The following is a 15,299-nucleotide window of genomic DNA, read 5'->3' as shown; positions in this document are numbered from 1 at the left end:
TTTCCAAGTTTGGATATGCAGGGCATTTGGAAACAGTGTTAATCTTTAAAATGCTAGGCTGGCCTTAAATGTCCAGCTTTTCCTACCTCCTGGAAATGGAAGTTGATTTTACTACAGTTAGACCTCTCATTTTGAGTCAGTTGGTACCAATACTGTGCAATTTCAAATATGTCTGAATGTTAAAGATGTGAAACTCAACAATAAATAAATAAATAAACCACATTTCCAGTTTTGATCTCAGTAATAGTACTCTCATTGGTATTGGTATGTTTTCAGAGACTGAACTAATGGTCAGAATTTAATTTGAAATTGAATTTAATGAAGTCTGTATTGAAATTTTTGAGTAGTGTTTTATTAACATACGGAATATTGTAGGTTGCTGCCTAGGGATGTTCTCTGTGTTAAAAATGCTTTTTTTAACTGTCTATGAAATACAACATTTATTTCCTGTGAGGCCAAACCATCTATAATTTTTAAAAATTAATAAGAATACAAAGGCAGAGGAGTATGGTACTGCTTTGGATTCTTGTGGAAAATGTGAACAGTGTAGGCATGTTTTCTAAGAGTGAGAGGGGAAGCAGTTTGTGACTCTGTCCCAGTAAGCAGGGCTGAGCCAGGAGTTGGTCAGATGGGGTTCTAGCCTTGCCTTGTGGCACTGAGATGTTTACCTGTGTTGGTCTTCCACTTCACTTCTCTGGCTTGTTTTGACTGTGATCTTTTGGCATAGGTAGCATGTAGGACAGGTGTCTTTTGTCACCTGGAGCTGAATTTATGTTGAGAGGCATTGCCTTAAATGTATTTAATGTGTGAAATGGGATGAAAGAGATCCTACAGTAGCGCACGAAAGTAATTTATTGGTGTGAATGTACTGCATACCTCTTGTAATGTAGTCTGTGTGTCTTTGAAGGAGATGGTGTGAGATAGGTGATGACTGAAGAAGCTTTTGATTCCAAATGTTTCTCTTTGTTAAATAATGAAAAAATCAAATCTAATGTTCTGTTCAACTTTGACTGTTAGAATTTCTTACCTGACTGGGGAGAAAGAGCACACATAAAAAAGAATATTTTGTTTGATGCAGTTATAGGAACAGACTTTCACTGCCTCTTAATACCAGTCAGAGTTTTTGAGAATAAAAGCAGTAAAAATGTTTGGAAGACCAGGAATTTACATGCATTTTCTTCCCTGTAAATTAATGGGAGTATAGATATTCACTTAAATTGTTCGGTTTATGTCTACTTAAATTATATATAGGAAAACTGAAAATTTCTGACAATTTTAAACTGAAAATTACTGTTCATATTACTATGAGCATAAAACATCTTGTTCACAAATAGACATTAACTTCTGAAATTTTTTACTTTAATTTAAAAATACGTTCTTCCACAGCTAAATTCTAGTCATGGGAAGTTCTTGGGGAGCCAACATAGACATGTTTACATGATTTTTGCATGGAAGCAAAAAGGAGAAAGTATATATGGCACTTTCAATAAGCATGCGTTTAAGTATTGCACAAATGTAACTGTGATGTTTGCATTTCAGGAAAACAGGATACGTCTGCTGAAACTCTTCTGGGTCGGGAATCTATAAACCCTACAAGTTACTCAAGCCAGCTAGAAGACTCTGGATGTGATGTCTGTAATGACTCTGCATTTGATTCTTTAGGCATAGCTTCAGATTTTCACCAATCTGAGCATAATGTCAACACTTCTAAACATTGGTTGGAAAGAGTTCCCCCACTGAACCTTTGCCGTAGTAGCAAAGAGCAATCTCTGACTGCTCCAGTGCAGTTTTTGCAGCGTTTGCTTGAAATAAGAAAACTGTCAGAAGGAGGAATTCTTCAAGCAGACTTCTCAGAGCTTGAGAATGATTCTTTCACCATATGGAATTCAGTGTCTCAGCTGCTTGATGGACTGACTGTTTTTTACAAAAGTCCTAAATTCCCAGCTCCAAGTTTCCTTACTGAAGGAGTTTCTGTTTTGATCAGTTTAATAACTGATACTAAATTATCTAATCATGTTTTGAAGAAGTGTTTCAAGAAGATGGAAGAATTTAAGAAAAATCTAATTCAAATTATTTTAAGAAATAGGAGTGTCAATAGGGTAAGTTTGAAATGTTTTCTATCTTTCATATCCCACTTCCATATGCTGTAATATTCTCCTGGTTTTATGCACTTTTAAAATACAAGTTTGTCTTATATTTTGAAGAGTACTACTCAGAGATTTTTGTGATTGTTCTTTTCTGCAGTATGGACAATAAATGCTCTGAAGCACTTGAAAAAGTTCTTGCTCATGCTTGCAAGAAGTTCTAGCCTATTCCCAAGTACAGGACCTTTAAATAACTGATAAAAATGCAGTTTAAAGCAACTTCATAGAAAATACGAGGGAAAACCACATTGTTCCTCTTGCTTTATGACGATATACTATAGATATTCATTCATATGTAATGAATATACAGTTTTTTATTCTTTCTTGAGCATCTAGATAAAATAGTTCATTTGCTTCAGATATCCATCTTCCTCTAGATACTTGCGAACTGTGTTTTAAAAATATATAAGCAAATGAGTGAAGAGTTCAAAAATAATATATCCCCATGACAAACAACAAATAGGATTGAATTGCATTTTGTTTGTATTCATCAGTGTGTATTGTTCCATGTATCATCTTGTTAATTTCCTCATTCAACTGAAATATCACTGGTCTGTCCTCACAAGATGCCCTACAGGTAATGAATTTCACTGCCTGTTTTAGGATTTTTAGTTTTCATTCTGGCTTTTAGAGTTAACTTGGAACAGACACAATGGTGGTATTGTTTGACACTCAGACGTACCAATCTAGTGTCCCCATGTAGGCAACTACACTACCATTAGAGCAAATGAAGATCTTGTCCCTGTAATTCTTGGAGCCTAAAGAATGCTCACTGGGTACTAGGTCCCTATTTTAGGATAAATTCTGAAGTTGCCTTTAGCAAAATGAGAGTCAGAACATCTGCTATGCCCGTGGATGGATGTACCCATTTGTCTTAATTTAAAATGAATCCCACTCACTGTGTATTGAGTGTTTACCCCAGAACATGAACATGAAACAAATATTATTACCAAATTAAGAGAGTGTTGGATGGAAAGGATGTACCTGTATTTTGGTTAGAAAGCATTCAGACAGAAATCTTTCCAGGACTTGTGTTTCTAATACCAGAAACATTTCCAGTTTAGTGTCACCATGGTACAAGACTTAGTTTTTAATTAGAGGTGTCCCTGGTCAGTGTTTTGAAAGGACGTGACCATACATTCTATTTGTGTTGCGATAGGAATGGAGTTATACAGGTGTGATTCATTTTTTTTGTGTGTGTGTGATCACTGGATACAAAATAAAAAGTTTGAACAGTCCTTCATTAAGGACTTTTTTATAGTTGATGCTGTCCTGCGTTTCCACTGTTTCCCATCCTCTACCTGAATGGGAAGTCAGTAAATAATTGAAGTAAGGTTAATTGTGGAAGAGCAATCCAGACATTATCCAGAGAGGGATTTTCTGTTGATTGGAGGAATCTGGCAAAGTTTAAGTGAGCAGTGTCACATCTTAAATGGCAGAAAATACTCTGATAGATCAGGGATGTTTCAGGTCTGCAAAATGTTTTTATGATCATTCAGGAGAGGTGGAGTATGTCCACATAATTTGAAAGTGGCATATTTTCTCTGAATAACTTCACTAAAACAGATGGCTTTTTATGAGATGTGTTGTATCTTGCTTCCACCAAAATATTGACTTAACAGTCATTACTATTGGCAGCCATTGCTTCAGTCAAACAGATTAAAAGAATTTAAAAATCATATAAGCCTATTACTAAGGGATAATCTTGGAGGTTTCCAGATTAGAGGATTGGTTTTCTTTAAACTGAATTGAAAATGGAAATAAACATATAGCATTCAGAATTAGTAGTGTAAATTGTATAACTAATTCTTTACGTGCTGTGTACCAGATATCTCCCAGGATCACTTTATACACGTGGTGATTGAAATATCAATGTTTAAAAAAAATTACCACTACTTACAAGGCTATCTTCTGAAAAGAGTCGCAAACTGTATGAAATTCAGTTCCAGGAAAATGCTTAAATCCCTCCAGCATAAAAATATTAAGAATTCTGTTGTATCTAACTTTACTGTCAAAAAGCATTTGTATAGACAGCCATTGATGCAGCAATATAGTATTTGACACAGCTTTCCCTTTACCATCCTCACCATTAAAACTGTCAGGAACTTTCAAGGACAAACGGCTGTGAGAAACACCTTCAAAAAGCTAACAGAAGTGCTGTGGATTACACTAAATTAATTAATTACATCTTCAAAAGCAATCTCAGCATTTTTCAGAGGAAGTTAACTAACTTTAAATAATCTTTGAGAATTGGAAAAGGAATCATTATTTCTACCTTAGATGTAAAGGAAGAAAAACAGCAGCAGAATTACTTGCTGTAACTGTTGAGTCCTATTGTTTGAAATATTTATAATTATAAAGCATTGGAAGCTGTAAGAGCCAGCAAAGACATGTACTCAGAAATTTTTTCCTGGATTCAGTTGCCTAAAGCTGTGCACTTTGGATAGAATTTGACCTGAAACTCCAAATTTACATAGGTGTCAAAAGGAAAGAAAAGTAAGTCTGTCAATTAAGGTATGTGACAGAAAATAAAAGGTAATTTTACTTAGAATATTGAATTATTTATATAAAAAAATTAAAAGTAAATGTAGCCTCTTGAATTTTCCTTTTTAAAATTTTCTCCCCCCCCCCCCCCCCCCCATGTTTCGAGAGCAGCTCAGAAGTATGCATGCAGTTGTTAGACACACTATCCTTTGGAATAAACCTTCTGGAAATGTCTGAAAAATGGAGCCTCAAGTCACAGCTGCTAAGGGTGAAGCATGAATGTTAAGAGGTTCAACCATCTGTGCAAGGGCCTGACTTTGCACCTTCTGCTGGCATGATCTTGCATTCCTGTATGGCTGCCACAGAAAAGCTTGTGAGGATCCTGTGTGTAACTGGTACAGATGAGCTGTTGCTTTCATGCTGCAAAATGTGTGACAGTCGCTGCTGATCTATGGAGTAAGCATTTTGCTCATCACCAGTTTTTGAGTCCTTAGCACTGAGACCTTTGGGGGTTTGTAGGGGTGCGTATTGCCTTTCGATGTGCAAGTTGTTCATTTCTGTTGTCACTCCACTGACACACTCTGCTGTGTCAGCAGAACCACTATTGTATTTATGTAGGTTCCTTTTAAGTCCCGCTTTCAAGCAGACCAAAGTGTATTATAAAACTCTGTGAGATTGTATTCAGTTGGCAGAGCTGCTGGCTCTGGCTTTCTAATGGATTCTACTACCTGACAAAACATGGGAAAACATTTCACATGGAAAACCCTGATAGGAGCTATGGTCTGTGATTACAGCCCCAGTTGTCAGACTGAAAATAGTTCATGCCTCAAACATTGATATAAAGTTTTGCTCATTATAAAGAACCTACAACAGAAGAAGCATCCCTGAAGAGTGGGAATTTGAACTGAAAGTCAAACTGTTGATTAGATAAAGGGAAACACATTGTTCAGTCACCTCAGGCTGAGGGAAAGGTGTGCATCCACAAACGGCCAAAGCCACCTGCTGCAACTATCCCCAGTTGAGTTTGGGGTGGAGGGAGAGCACAGCTCACAGAAGCCAGGTTTACACAGACTCCCTCCAACCGAGAGGGGAGGAGGAGGTTTTGGGTGCATGGTGTAACCTCTGGTGAGAGGCAATAAACACCCATCCTCCATTACACAAACTGGCCCAGCTGTGGAACCCCCAACCCCACAGGGCACATCCACGGGACTTTCACATGAGAGGCTTGGCCCCACAGGGCTGCACGTGGTGCAACAGACCCAGAGTCTGCTGTGAGAGACTGACCCCCCTCCAGGGGGCCATGGCCGGACATGCCCACCCAGCCTGAGCACAGAAACCCATCGGACTCTGTGCCTTCTGAGGGGACCTTCACCAGCTGGAGAGGATCAACGGGACATCTTGGGGTCCACAGAGTGGTGATCTTTTCCTTATTCTGTCCCTGTTACTCTTTCTGTTCCCCCCACCTATTTTCTATTTCTTTCTTTCTCTCTCTCTCTCTCTCATATTTACCATCAAATAAAACCCTTACTATTGTCACTGGCATATGGTCTCGTTTGCACCTTAATTCAGGCAGAGGCATTTCTAAGAACCTTAAAACTGGATCATAACACCAGTGGAGTAGAAACTTCAGAAAGGAAGCACTGGAACATTATTTTTTGCTTAATCTACCTGTTTGGGATTCAACAACGGTTGTCTCCATCCACCTCCACAGAGACATAGCAAATGTGCATTTCTCCTGCTCCTAGTTGCATCTCTCACTCACTGGCACTGAAATGTGCCTGTTCTGTCGACGTTTGTATATGTTGTCCAGAATGTGTTGAAACGGGGTAATTTCTCCTATAGTAGAAGAATGCAACAGTTGGAGGCACTGGGGATTGCCAGCTCCCTGTGCTGTTTAGGGTAGCATATGTGTTTTATATTTCTGGTGAAGGTTTTGAACAGCTCATGGCACTAGGGCACTTCAGAGATGACATCCTGGAGCCTGCCTGGAAGCCTGCTGTGGTGTGTCTGGGCTGGCTGTAGGTTCATAATATATGGAATTAGTTTTAGAAGTCAAATCTGTCTAACAGAAATTAAGATACTTTATACGTGTCATATTTACATCTCTTGTATATACAGCTGTGTGAAACTTCAGAACTGTTATTGTTAAGGAATCCAGAGTCTTGTTTATTACTTTGGAGATAGAAGAAAAATAGATTTATCTTTGGCCTTTTTCAGTGCAGTTCAGTTGTGTTCAAAGCTGTCATGGCCCAGTATATCACAGAGTGCTGCATTACGTAGGATTTCTGTGGTGTGATCCTTAGTGGTGTCACACTAGTTTGTCAGCACTGTAGACAGTTCAGTTCACTGACAGTACTTCTTTTAGGTGCAGTTGATACTGTATTTCAGAGCATGGCTAGTGCATCGGTTATGGGCCAAAAGATCCTGGCCTTCACCCTGGGTTTTTTACTGAGATCTGTGTCTGTCTCTTGGACCTCATGTTTTAAGGAGTTAACCAAAACACAAAGACCCTACTTTTAGGCTTCTAAAGTTAGGCTGTGTTGGGCTCCTGTTCAAAGAATATCTCATCTCTCTGGCCTATCTCACTCATAGTCTCTTTCAAACAAGACCTAGAAGGGAGATGTGTTTCAGTGGTCTGTTGTTGCTTGCTTCTTCTCATGCTATGTTTAAACATCAATACTGACTTTGAAGATGCTGTTAAGTCATGAATTGCCACTCCAGTCAAACAACACATACACAAAAAAAGGTTATGTGATATTTCCTTCATTTTATCATAGCCTTTTTCTCTTTCAGAAATTGGCTACCTTCAGGGTAATTGTTTTGAAGTTATTAGCACTAACAGCATCTGGAGGGACATTGAGACATCAGCATAGTTTTAGGAACTTCTCTTATCCAGTTTGGGACTTTACTGCCCATTTTAATTTTTTCCCTCACGTTTCATCTGAATGCCTTTATGTAAAATTTTGCCAGTGCTCAAAATATTACTATTGATGTATTTAACAGAAAAGCAAATGCAGAAGTTCTGAGTAGTAGTTTAATGCCTTTACTGGATATCTGTGCAAGAAAGAAATTCACAATTCTTCATGAAAATAACAATTTGAAAAGTAATACATTGAAAAGCAGAAAGAGAAATGTTTAAATCTCAGTGGCAATTATATAATGAAATGTGTGTGTGTGTGCTTGTGCAGTTGAAACAGCACACATTCATCAGAACCATGGTTTTGAATCTTTTCTTATCTAGGATACAATTTGTATGATTCATTAATGACTGAATTTGCCTGGAAGAGAGTAATCATAAACGTACTCTGATGCTTTAATACGTACAACAGTATGCATTTAATAAATACTGTAGCTAGTTGTGGGTGACCATAAATTCCCCCAACTGCGTATAGCTTACAGTATCCTTTGTCAGTAACAGCCAAGACAGTACTTACCTCATCAGTTTACAAGAGTCCTTCCTGCTTAGGGACAAATAAGATTTAAAAATAGTTATTCATGTCACTGGTGGTTTTCAAGTATAAAACAAGCAGGTTTCAGTTTTCCTAATTAATTGAGTCCCAAGGGGAATACCATGGGTGCATTTTTCATCAGCCAAAAAATTCTTACTTTTATAGGAGAAGAGCACTTCATTTGTATGAATATTAAAACATGTTGCCTGGATTTTGAAGTCTAATAAGAGTCAATGTTTGAATCTCTTGATTATTGAATTAAATTCTCTCAGCAATCTGTTGTCCTTATGTAGAGAGTTGTTTAAGTCAAATGGTAATCAAAATCCATTGTCTTGTAAATTACTACTGTCTAAAGCAATCACCAAACTGACTGACCCTCATTTACTTCAGTAAAGTGGATCATAGAAGTAAAAAGACAGGAATGAATGAAAGAAAATTTTGTCCATCCCCTCTCAGCCAGCCTCAGCTGATACAGATCATACACTAAAGCTACAATTGTGGAAGAACTACAGGATAAAGTTAGCTTGTCCAGCAGATGCTGGGTGGGCTGAAGTTCCCCATCAGGACAAGAGCCTGTGAGCACAATGCCTCCTGCAAAAAGACTTTGTCAATAGGCTCCCCTTGATCAGGGGCCTGTAGCAGACCCCAGTCACAAGGTTCCCTTTGTTGCCTCAGTCTCTGATTCCTGCCCACAGTCTTTCGAGCTGCTCATGGTTGTTCTTCAGAGACAACTCTCCACATTCAATCCAGCTCTAGATGCAGAGGGCAACCCCTCTGCTTCTCCTTCCTCCTGTGTCTATTCTGAACACTCTTTAGCCTTCAATAATCATGCTCTGGTCATAGGATTTGTCACACTGAGCTTCAGGACTGGCAACAAGGTTGCAGCTTTCTAGCAGCACAGTGACTTCCAACTCCTCCAGTTTTTGCCCATGCTGTGTGCACTGGTGTAAAGGCACCTCAGCTGAGCTCTCGGTTGTGTTGCCTTCCTAGAGGAACACATATTAATTCCATTGAAACATTTGCTTGGTGTTTCCCTGTTGGTTTCTGTTACCTCAGGAGTCCCTGGCTCATCTCCCTAAGACTGCAAGTGTGCTTCACTGCAGCTAGCACATTTCAGAGTCAGCAACAGAGGATCCTCACTAGCACCTCGTCCCTCTAATCTTTGCCTATCACCCCACAGCTTGCCAGGGACAAGCCTGATACTGACAGCCTGCAGCAGTGAAGCCAACTTACGGTTCTTGGGGAGAACATTAGGTTAAGAAGCATGGAGAAAAGCATGAACAAGATTATGGAAGAGGGAAAATTTAGCCCAGGTATTAAGAAGACATTCTCTACTGTGAGGGCATTAAGATACAGAAACAGGTTGCCCTGAGAAGTTGTGGATGAGCCAGCCCTGTCTCTGTTCAAGGTCGGACTAAATCAGGCCTTGAGCAACCTGGTCTAATGGGAGGTGTCTCTTCCTGTCGCAGAGAGGATTGAGACGAAATGATCTTTAAGATCCCTTCCAACCTTTCCATTTTATGATTTTATGAGTCTGTGAAGGGGTAAGGGCAGAGTAAGGGCTTGAGATGTGGCCTACAGACCAAAGAGTTGAAATAATATGTATCAATTCATATTGATAGATATGACTGATAGATAGAAGAAATATTGGCATGTAAAAGGAAGAGAGGTATATGACAACCATCAACTAACAAAGGAAGCAATGTGAAGTAAGATAAGAAAAAGGGGGGCTAATGTTCCCTGTATAAAAGTGAGCTTTTCAAATGGCATTGATGATTAGGAGTGGAAGTCAGGTTGGACTAAGTGGACAAGGGTAATGTGAAATCAAAGGTGAAAATAGTTTTGTTTATAACACCTCACAATTTGAGGATACCTGTAATAATTATTTGCCTGTCCTGTATTGCCAAATATGTCAGTTGCTTGGGAAAGAGAGCTGTTACTTGGCACAAAAACTGTAAAGTAGCAAAACAGAAACTAAGGTGCAGTTATAGTTGCAGGATGTAGTGAATCATGAAACTCATGAAGGAATTAAACTCATAAATTTTAGATACCCATTATTAAATAAAATCTAACATGCTGGTAAATGAGTTCTAAAAAACTAATTCATAAGTTTTTTATGTTGTTTCCTGGGAAACAGGGTTTACAGGACTGTGCTGTCCACTTTGGTTATCAGTCATTTACTCTACAAGTAACTTTTGATAGCCAGCTTGAAATCACTTTGAAAGGAGTGGAAGGTCAATAATACCTTCAAGTAGGCTTTAAAATCTGTAGCTGGGTGGAGGAGAGACCAAGTTAGTATGCCTGAGATAAGCAGAACATTGACATTATATATTCATTTTGGCAGCAGCCTGGTCGACAATCCACGCATCCTTCCCAGCTGCTGTCACAGCATTGCCCTCTCTTGCTCTGCATCCTGGATAACATGGGAAGACAGTAGAACCCAGGGTGTGGGAGGAGGGCTGGGGAGAGGTGATGCAGGACCTGAACAGTGAACCAGGCTCCATTATTTCCTGTTTCTAATGGTATATTTTTTACAATCTCATTTTCTGACTGCTTTTACCTGTGGATTCCTGAAAGGCATTGGTTTTATTTCATCTACAACATTAAACAAGCCCAAGGGATTGAAAGAGTTCTGTTCCTTTTTAACATTGGATAGATTTGAGAGCTGAACATATGCTTTTATCTTTAATGAAACTATATGCTATTAGAATTTTTTTTGTTTGAATGTTTCCAGAGTGTAATTAGCAATACACGAGCATTGCTGTACAACAGAGTCTTACTTCTGTTTGCTATTTGCAGATTTATTGTTTATATGCTATAAATGTGTTCTGCATGCTTTTGATGCATACGGTCTGTGAGCATAATTTTAACCTTCTTTGTTGTCTCTTATTTTCTTAAAATATACTTATTTTCTTAAAATATTCTTATAGGAGTATAAGAGATCCATCAACATACAATGTAAAATCACAGCTCTTTAATATAATCAGCAGGATTTTAAAAATCAGTACTAATATTTATTAAATATAATTATAATACATTTTCTATAATATATTACTATGACATATTTTTATTATAAGGGTATGTTTAATAAGAATATTTATTAAATATGAATAAATTCACCAGTGGGATTTTTCAGTGGCGTTGATACCCATATCTCAAGTACCCTAAGTGGCAGCATTACAAAATACAAAATACCTATTTACTTCTCTTAGTAGAAGCTCAGGCTTTAAATTTCAAAGTCCCCTATTATCTAGTCCTCAGAAATTCCAACTAGAAAACAGCAACTCTTGCCAAACCATAAAAGATAAGGAAATTTTGTGAAAGATCCTACTTTAGTTAAATCTCAGCTGCTAGCATTAATAATTGCACAAAAACATTTCATTGCTTCACTGTCTGTCAAAAAATCATGTAAGGAAATAGAGCTTAAACAAGAACAACAATATTCATGTTTTAGTATGATCTTTGAGAGAGGTTACATTGGAAAACTGCTCTGGATTGCCTTGTTTGCTTGCTCGCCAAAGGCAAATTAGCAAGTATACTCAATGTTATGCTCTGAAAATATAGAACTGTAAAATTTGTCCTTAATTTAAATTATCTTTATTTTATTAAAAGAAATAAAAATGAATGGCAACTTTACTGAAAAATATGCTATTTTTTAAGCATTTTTTAAACCTTGAGTTGAAGCAGTTGTACCCTTTGGAACATGGGTGCTGTCAAGGCAGAACTATCCAGGTGTTGCAAACTTGTTTCTAGTAGATACTTTGGTAGACACTTTCAAAACTGTAATTTCTATTTTATTTTTAGAGGAGTCATTGTTTTGTTTGGAAGGGCATATATTTCCAGTATATGAAAGTCTCATTTTAATTCATATATCCTCAAAGCACAGGTAGGTGCATGCATTACATTATCCCTTCATATCATTTTAATTGTTCAGAAACCTATTTTTATCTCATCATTCACATTTCATATTTATAGACTCTTTGGTGTATATGTTGATGAATGATTTCAATTACACAGCTTTTCAAAGCTATATGTGTACAATTTATGAATTCTCTTTAATAGGAGGAGTTTATTTTGTATCTCTGTTTGCCTGCAGATTTGATTCTGTACTTAAGACTTGTGTGTTTTTTGTAGATTTCTTTTGATATTTGTTTTGGGATTACATGCAGAAGTGAGCTGGTTAAGGGCAAAGTTTTATTAAGGCTGGATTGTTATGACTGTGCACAGGAGTCTCATGTTGGGTGGATGATAACCAAGCTGATCCAACTCTTCAGCTGGAAGAGGCTGGTAAATAGGCATTGCATCAACTGCTGATCAGGCTGATCAGGCAAGAACTGTAAATGCAAAGTTGCCTAATTAATGGGTTTTACAGCAGAATATTTCAGTCCACCTTTCTGTCCACCTAACTAGCCCAAAATTTGGTGAGTGACAATTTTACAAGAGACAGTGTTGACAACCATGGTAAAGGCGAGGTAAATATTTCCCCTAAATAAAATCATACTGACTGCTCCTGGAACACCTTCCTGCCTTTTGTGTGTTTGGAAAAGTTTTCCAGCAGGATTCATCCAATGCAAACTTGTAAATGGCGGGCAAGTATTTTTATTCATATATATGTGTGTGTATATATATGTATGTGTCTGTGTGGGTATACACATGGGAGTTGGCTGGAGGTATAATCTAGATTGTTAATAGGATGGAGTGATCTGTTTTGAGTGGTTAAGAAATCATAGTTATTGTTAGGCATACAAATTAGGGTCAGAATATCCTTTTGTCAGTTAAAAATACTCATTTACAAAGAGTTACTGAATTTAATGTTACAGGGGTATGCATTTATATAAAAGTACAAGTTATAGTAATTGTATTTAATGTGTCTTACTTCTTTTTCCTTTGAAAGAACTCAAATATATCTATATACAGAAAAGTCCTGTGTACTTTTTAGAGCAGTATGCTTCATTACATAATAACTATTTGTTTCAATTTCAGGGAACAAAGACAACAGTTTTAATTTTTTTTTTTTATTAGAAGAAACTGTGGCAAAAAATTTCTAACATAATTCTCATGTAAGTTTACATCACTCCTCTTGTGGTTCAGGTGAAATGCATTATTAAAGAACAATATGAAAGTGAATTGTTTGAATTTGAAAATACAGTGTGTCTTCTAGCAGTTAGCATTTAATCAAGTTTTTTCCTGATAACTATATTCAAAGAACACCCTAATACAGCTCCCAGCTTACATGTTTGAATTTCAAAGAATTTGTTCATTCATTTGGCTAGCTGTGAAATACAGATCTGTATGTGCAGTGTAGTCACCAATTTCTGTCAGCAGATGGGCATGATGACATCTAATGCTGAAAAGCAGTATCCTGGGGAGTTCACACTTTTTGCAGGAGTTTGTTCACATGACAGTTTCCTGTAGTGTTAATCTTTTGAGGATGAATGTCAGTTTCTCGTAGATCTCATATGTCTGTAATCAATAGAATTTTAAACTCTGAAATTTTGAATTTTATGTTTTTCTTTAACATTTTTATATGTAACTCCCATTTCTACTTAAGGTAATTGTTTGGGATAAAAAAGATTGAGATGCATTTTGAAAGATTAAATTTACTGTTATTTCTCTTTAGTTTCAGGCACTGCATTCTGTATCACAAACGCTGGGTTTGCTGGGAAGGAACAACATACTAAGAAATTCTTTAATATCGCTTCTCCTATTGGAAGTCCGTCAGTTTGCTGAGCAGTTGTTGCAGGCTCACCAGGTGCTGTCATCTTTTCTTTTTGAGAAAGACCAAAGAGTGGTGGTGGGGAGTGTTTTGGCTGTATTTATTTGTTTCTTCAGATGTAAAAAAAGTATCATTCTATAGAATGTAGATTTACAGACCCAGATAATGCTAGGAACTACCTTAAACAGCAGATTCAAAACAAGAGGCATAAAGTAAGAGAAAATTCCATATGGAAAGGTAAAATTATCAGACTGTATAAGAAATTGACTGTATAGGTTTTTAGATCATACTATACAATTTGCAAAATACTTGAAATAATGAGTTAGAACACTTAGGGCAATGTAAAAATTACTGACTTTGCAGGCAATACGACTTTGGTATTCAGCTGAACACACAATCAGCTTCAATATTCTCTCTCTAGCTCATGCAAAACTGGAAAGTCAGCTGCTATATTTCAGAATCAGATTTAATGTTTCACATTATTATTATTTAAGTTTATTAATTTTCATGATGCAAAACTTATCCAACACATAATATTGTATTTAGTTTGTTACGATAAGTAGGAGGTAAAAATCAGAATAGAACTGTTGGTAAAATTTATTCTTAAGTTAAATTTTTTTCCAGTAAACTATAGAGGAGAGAGAGAGAGAGAGAGAGAGAGAGAATGGAAGTTTTTTAACATTTGAAAAAGAGATGTATGAAATAACTAGGGGTTTCATAGGTTTTTCATGTATTCGTATGTGTTGGTATGTATTTTATGCAAAGTGTTCAGCTTCACTTAGGATTGCAACTTGAATTTGCACTATCCTGAGAACTGTTTATTTGGTGGAAAATAAATTTATTGATACATATTGAAAACATTCACCATAGATATATTTTGCAGTGGTCTAATCTAACAAAAGACTTAAGTGTTGCTCAAGCAGTCTTAACTTTATTTTTTTTCTTTCTAGGATATGATACAGTAGTAAGTTTGGACTGTTGGAGAGGGAATATGTAATCTCCAACACAAATTTCTAGTATGTTTGAATCATATTCTGGAAATGCCAGTTTTGAAAGAATTAGACAATGAGCTGTGTCTTGTTTTAGGTCACCGTTAGCATACAAGACTTGTCGATGGCAACCAAAAGTCAACAGACTTCTAACAATTGTAGGGATAGGGAAGTGTGTAATTAAAAACAATAATTTTTTTTTTAAGTTTGAAACAGGTGTTCATTTTTAACATTATTAAATCTCACCTGTTTAACAGAATTACTCATCTTTCTTTTCAGAGTTTTGCCAGTGGCAACACAGAACCTTTCAGTGCTCCACAATGGTGTCAAGCTCATACTGAACATTGCACTTTGTTGAGCTAGTTACTGTGGAACTGCTTACCTTTGCCAGACTGTAATTATTTTTATTGCTCATATTTGGCAAAGCCTCGGGAGCTGGGCATCTGTCAATCTGTAGCAAACACTTTGTAGGACTTTGAAAAGCTGCAGTACATGTAAGGAAAGTAACTGAAGTTCT

At 37.0% G+C, this 15,299-nt stretch overlaps 1 protein-coding gene across 1 annotated transcript in view; it reads left to right on the top strand.

Moving 5' to 3' along the window:
* MEI4 (meiotic double-stranded break formation protein 4) overlaps positions 1-15,299 on the top strand; it is a 94,670-nt gene that overhangs the window by 30,651 nt on the left and 48,720 nt on the right. The window contains exons 6-7 of the mRNA XM_039568607.1: positions 1,540-2,099; positions 13,698-13,829. Of these exons, the coding sequence (XP_039424541.1) occupies positions 1,540-2,099; positions 13,698-13,829 (692 nt within the window). The remainder of the gene's footprint in view (positions 1-1,539; positions 2,100-13,697; positions 13,830-15,299) is intronic.

This window comes from Corvus cornix, chromosome 3, assembly GCF_000738735.6.
Source record: "Corvus cornix cornix isolate S_Up_H32 chromosome 3, ASM73873v5, whole genome shotgun sequence".
In the NCBI taxonomy this organism is placed as follows: Eukaryota; Metazoa; Chordata; class Aves; order Passeriformes; family Corvidae; genus Corvus; species Corvus cornix.
The sequence above is the reverse complement of the archived record's forward strand: the minus strand, read 5'-3'. Positions and strand labels throughout refer to the sequence as shown.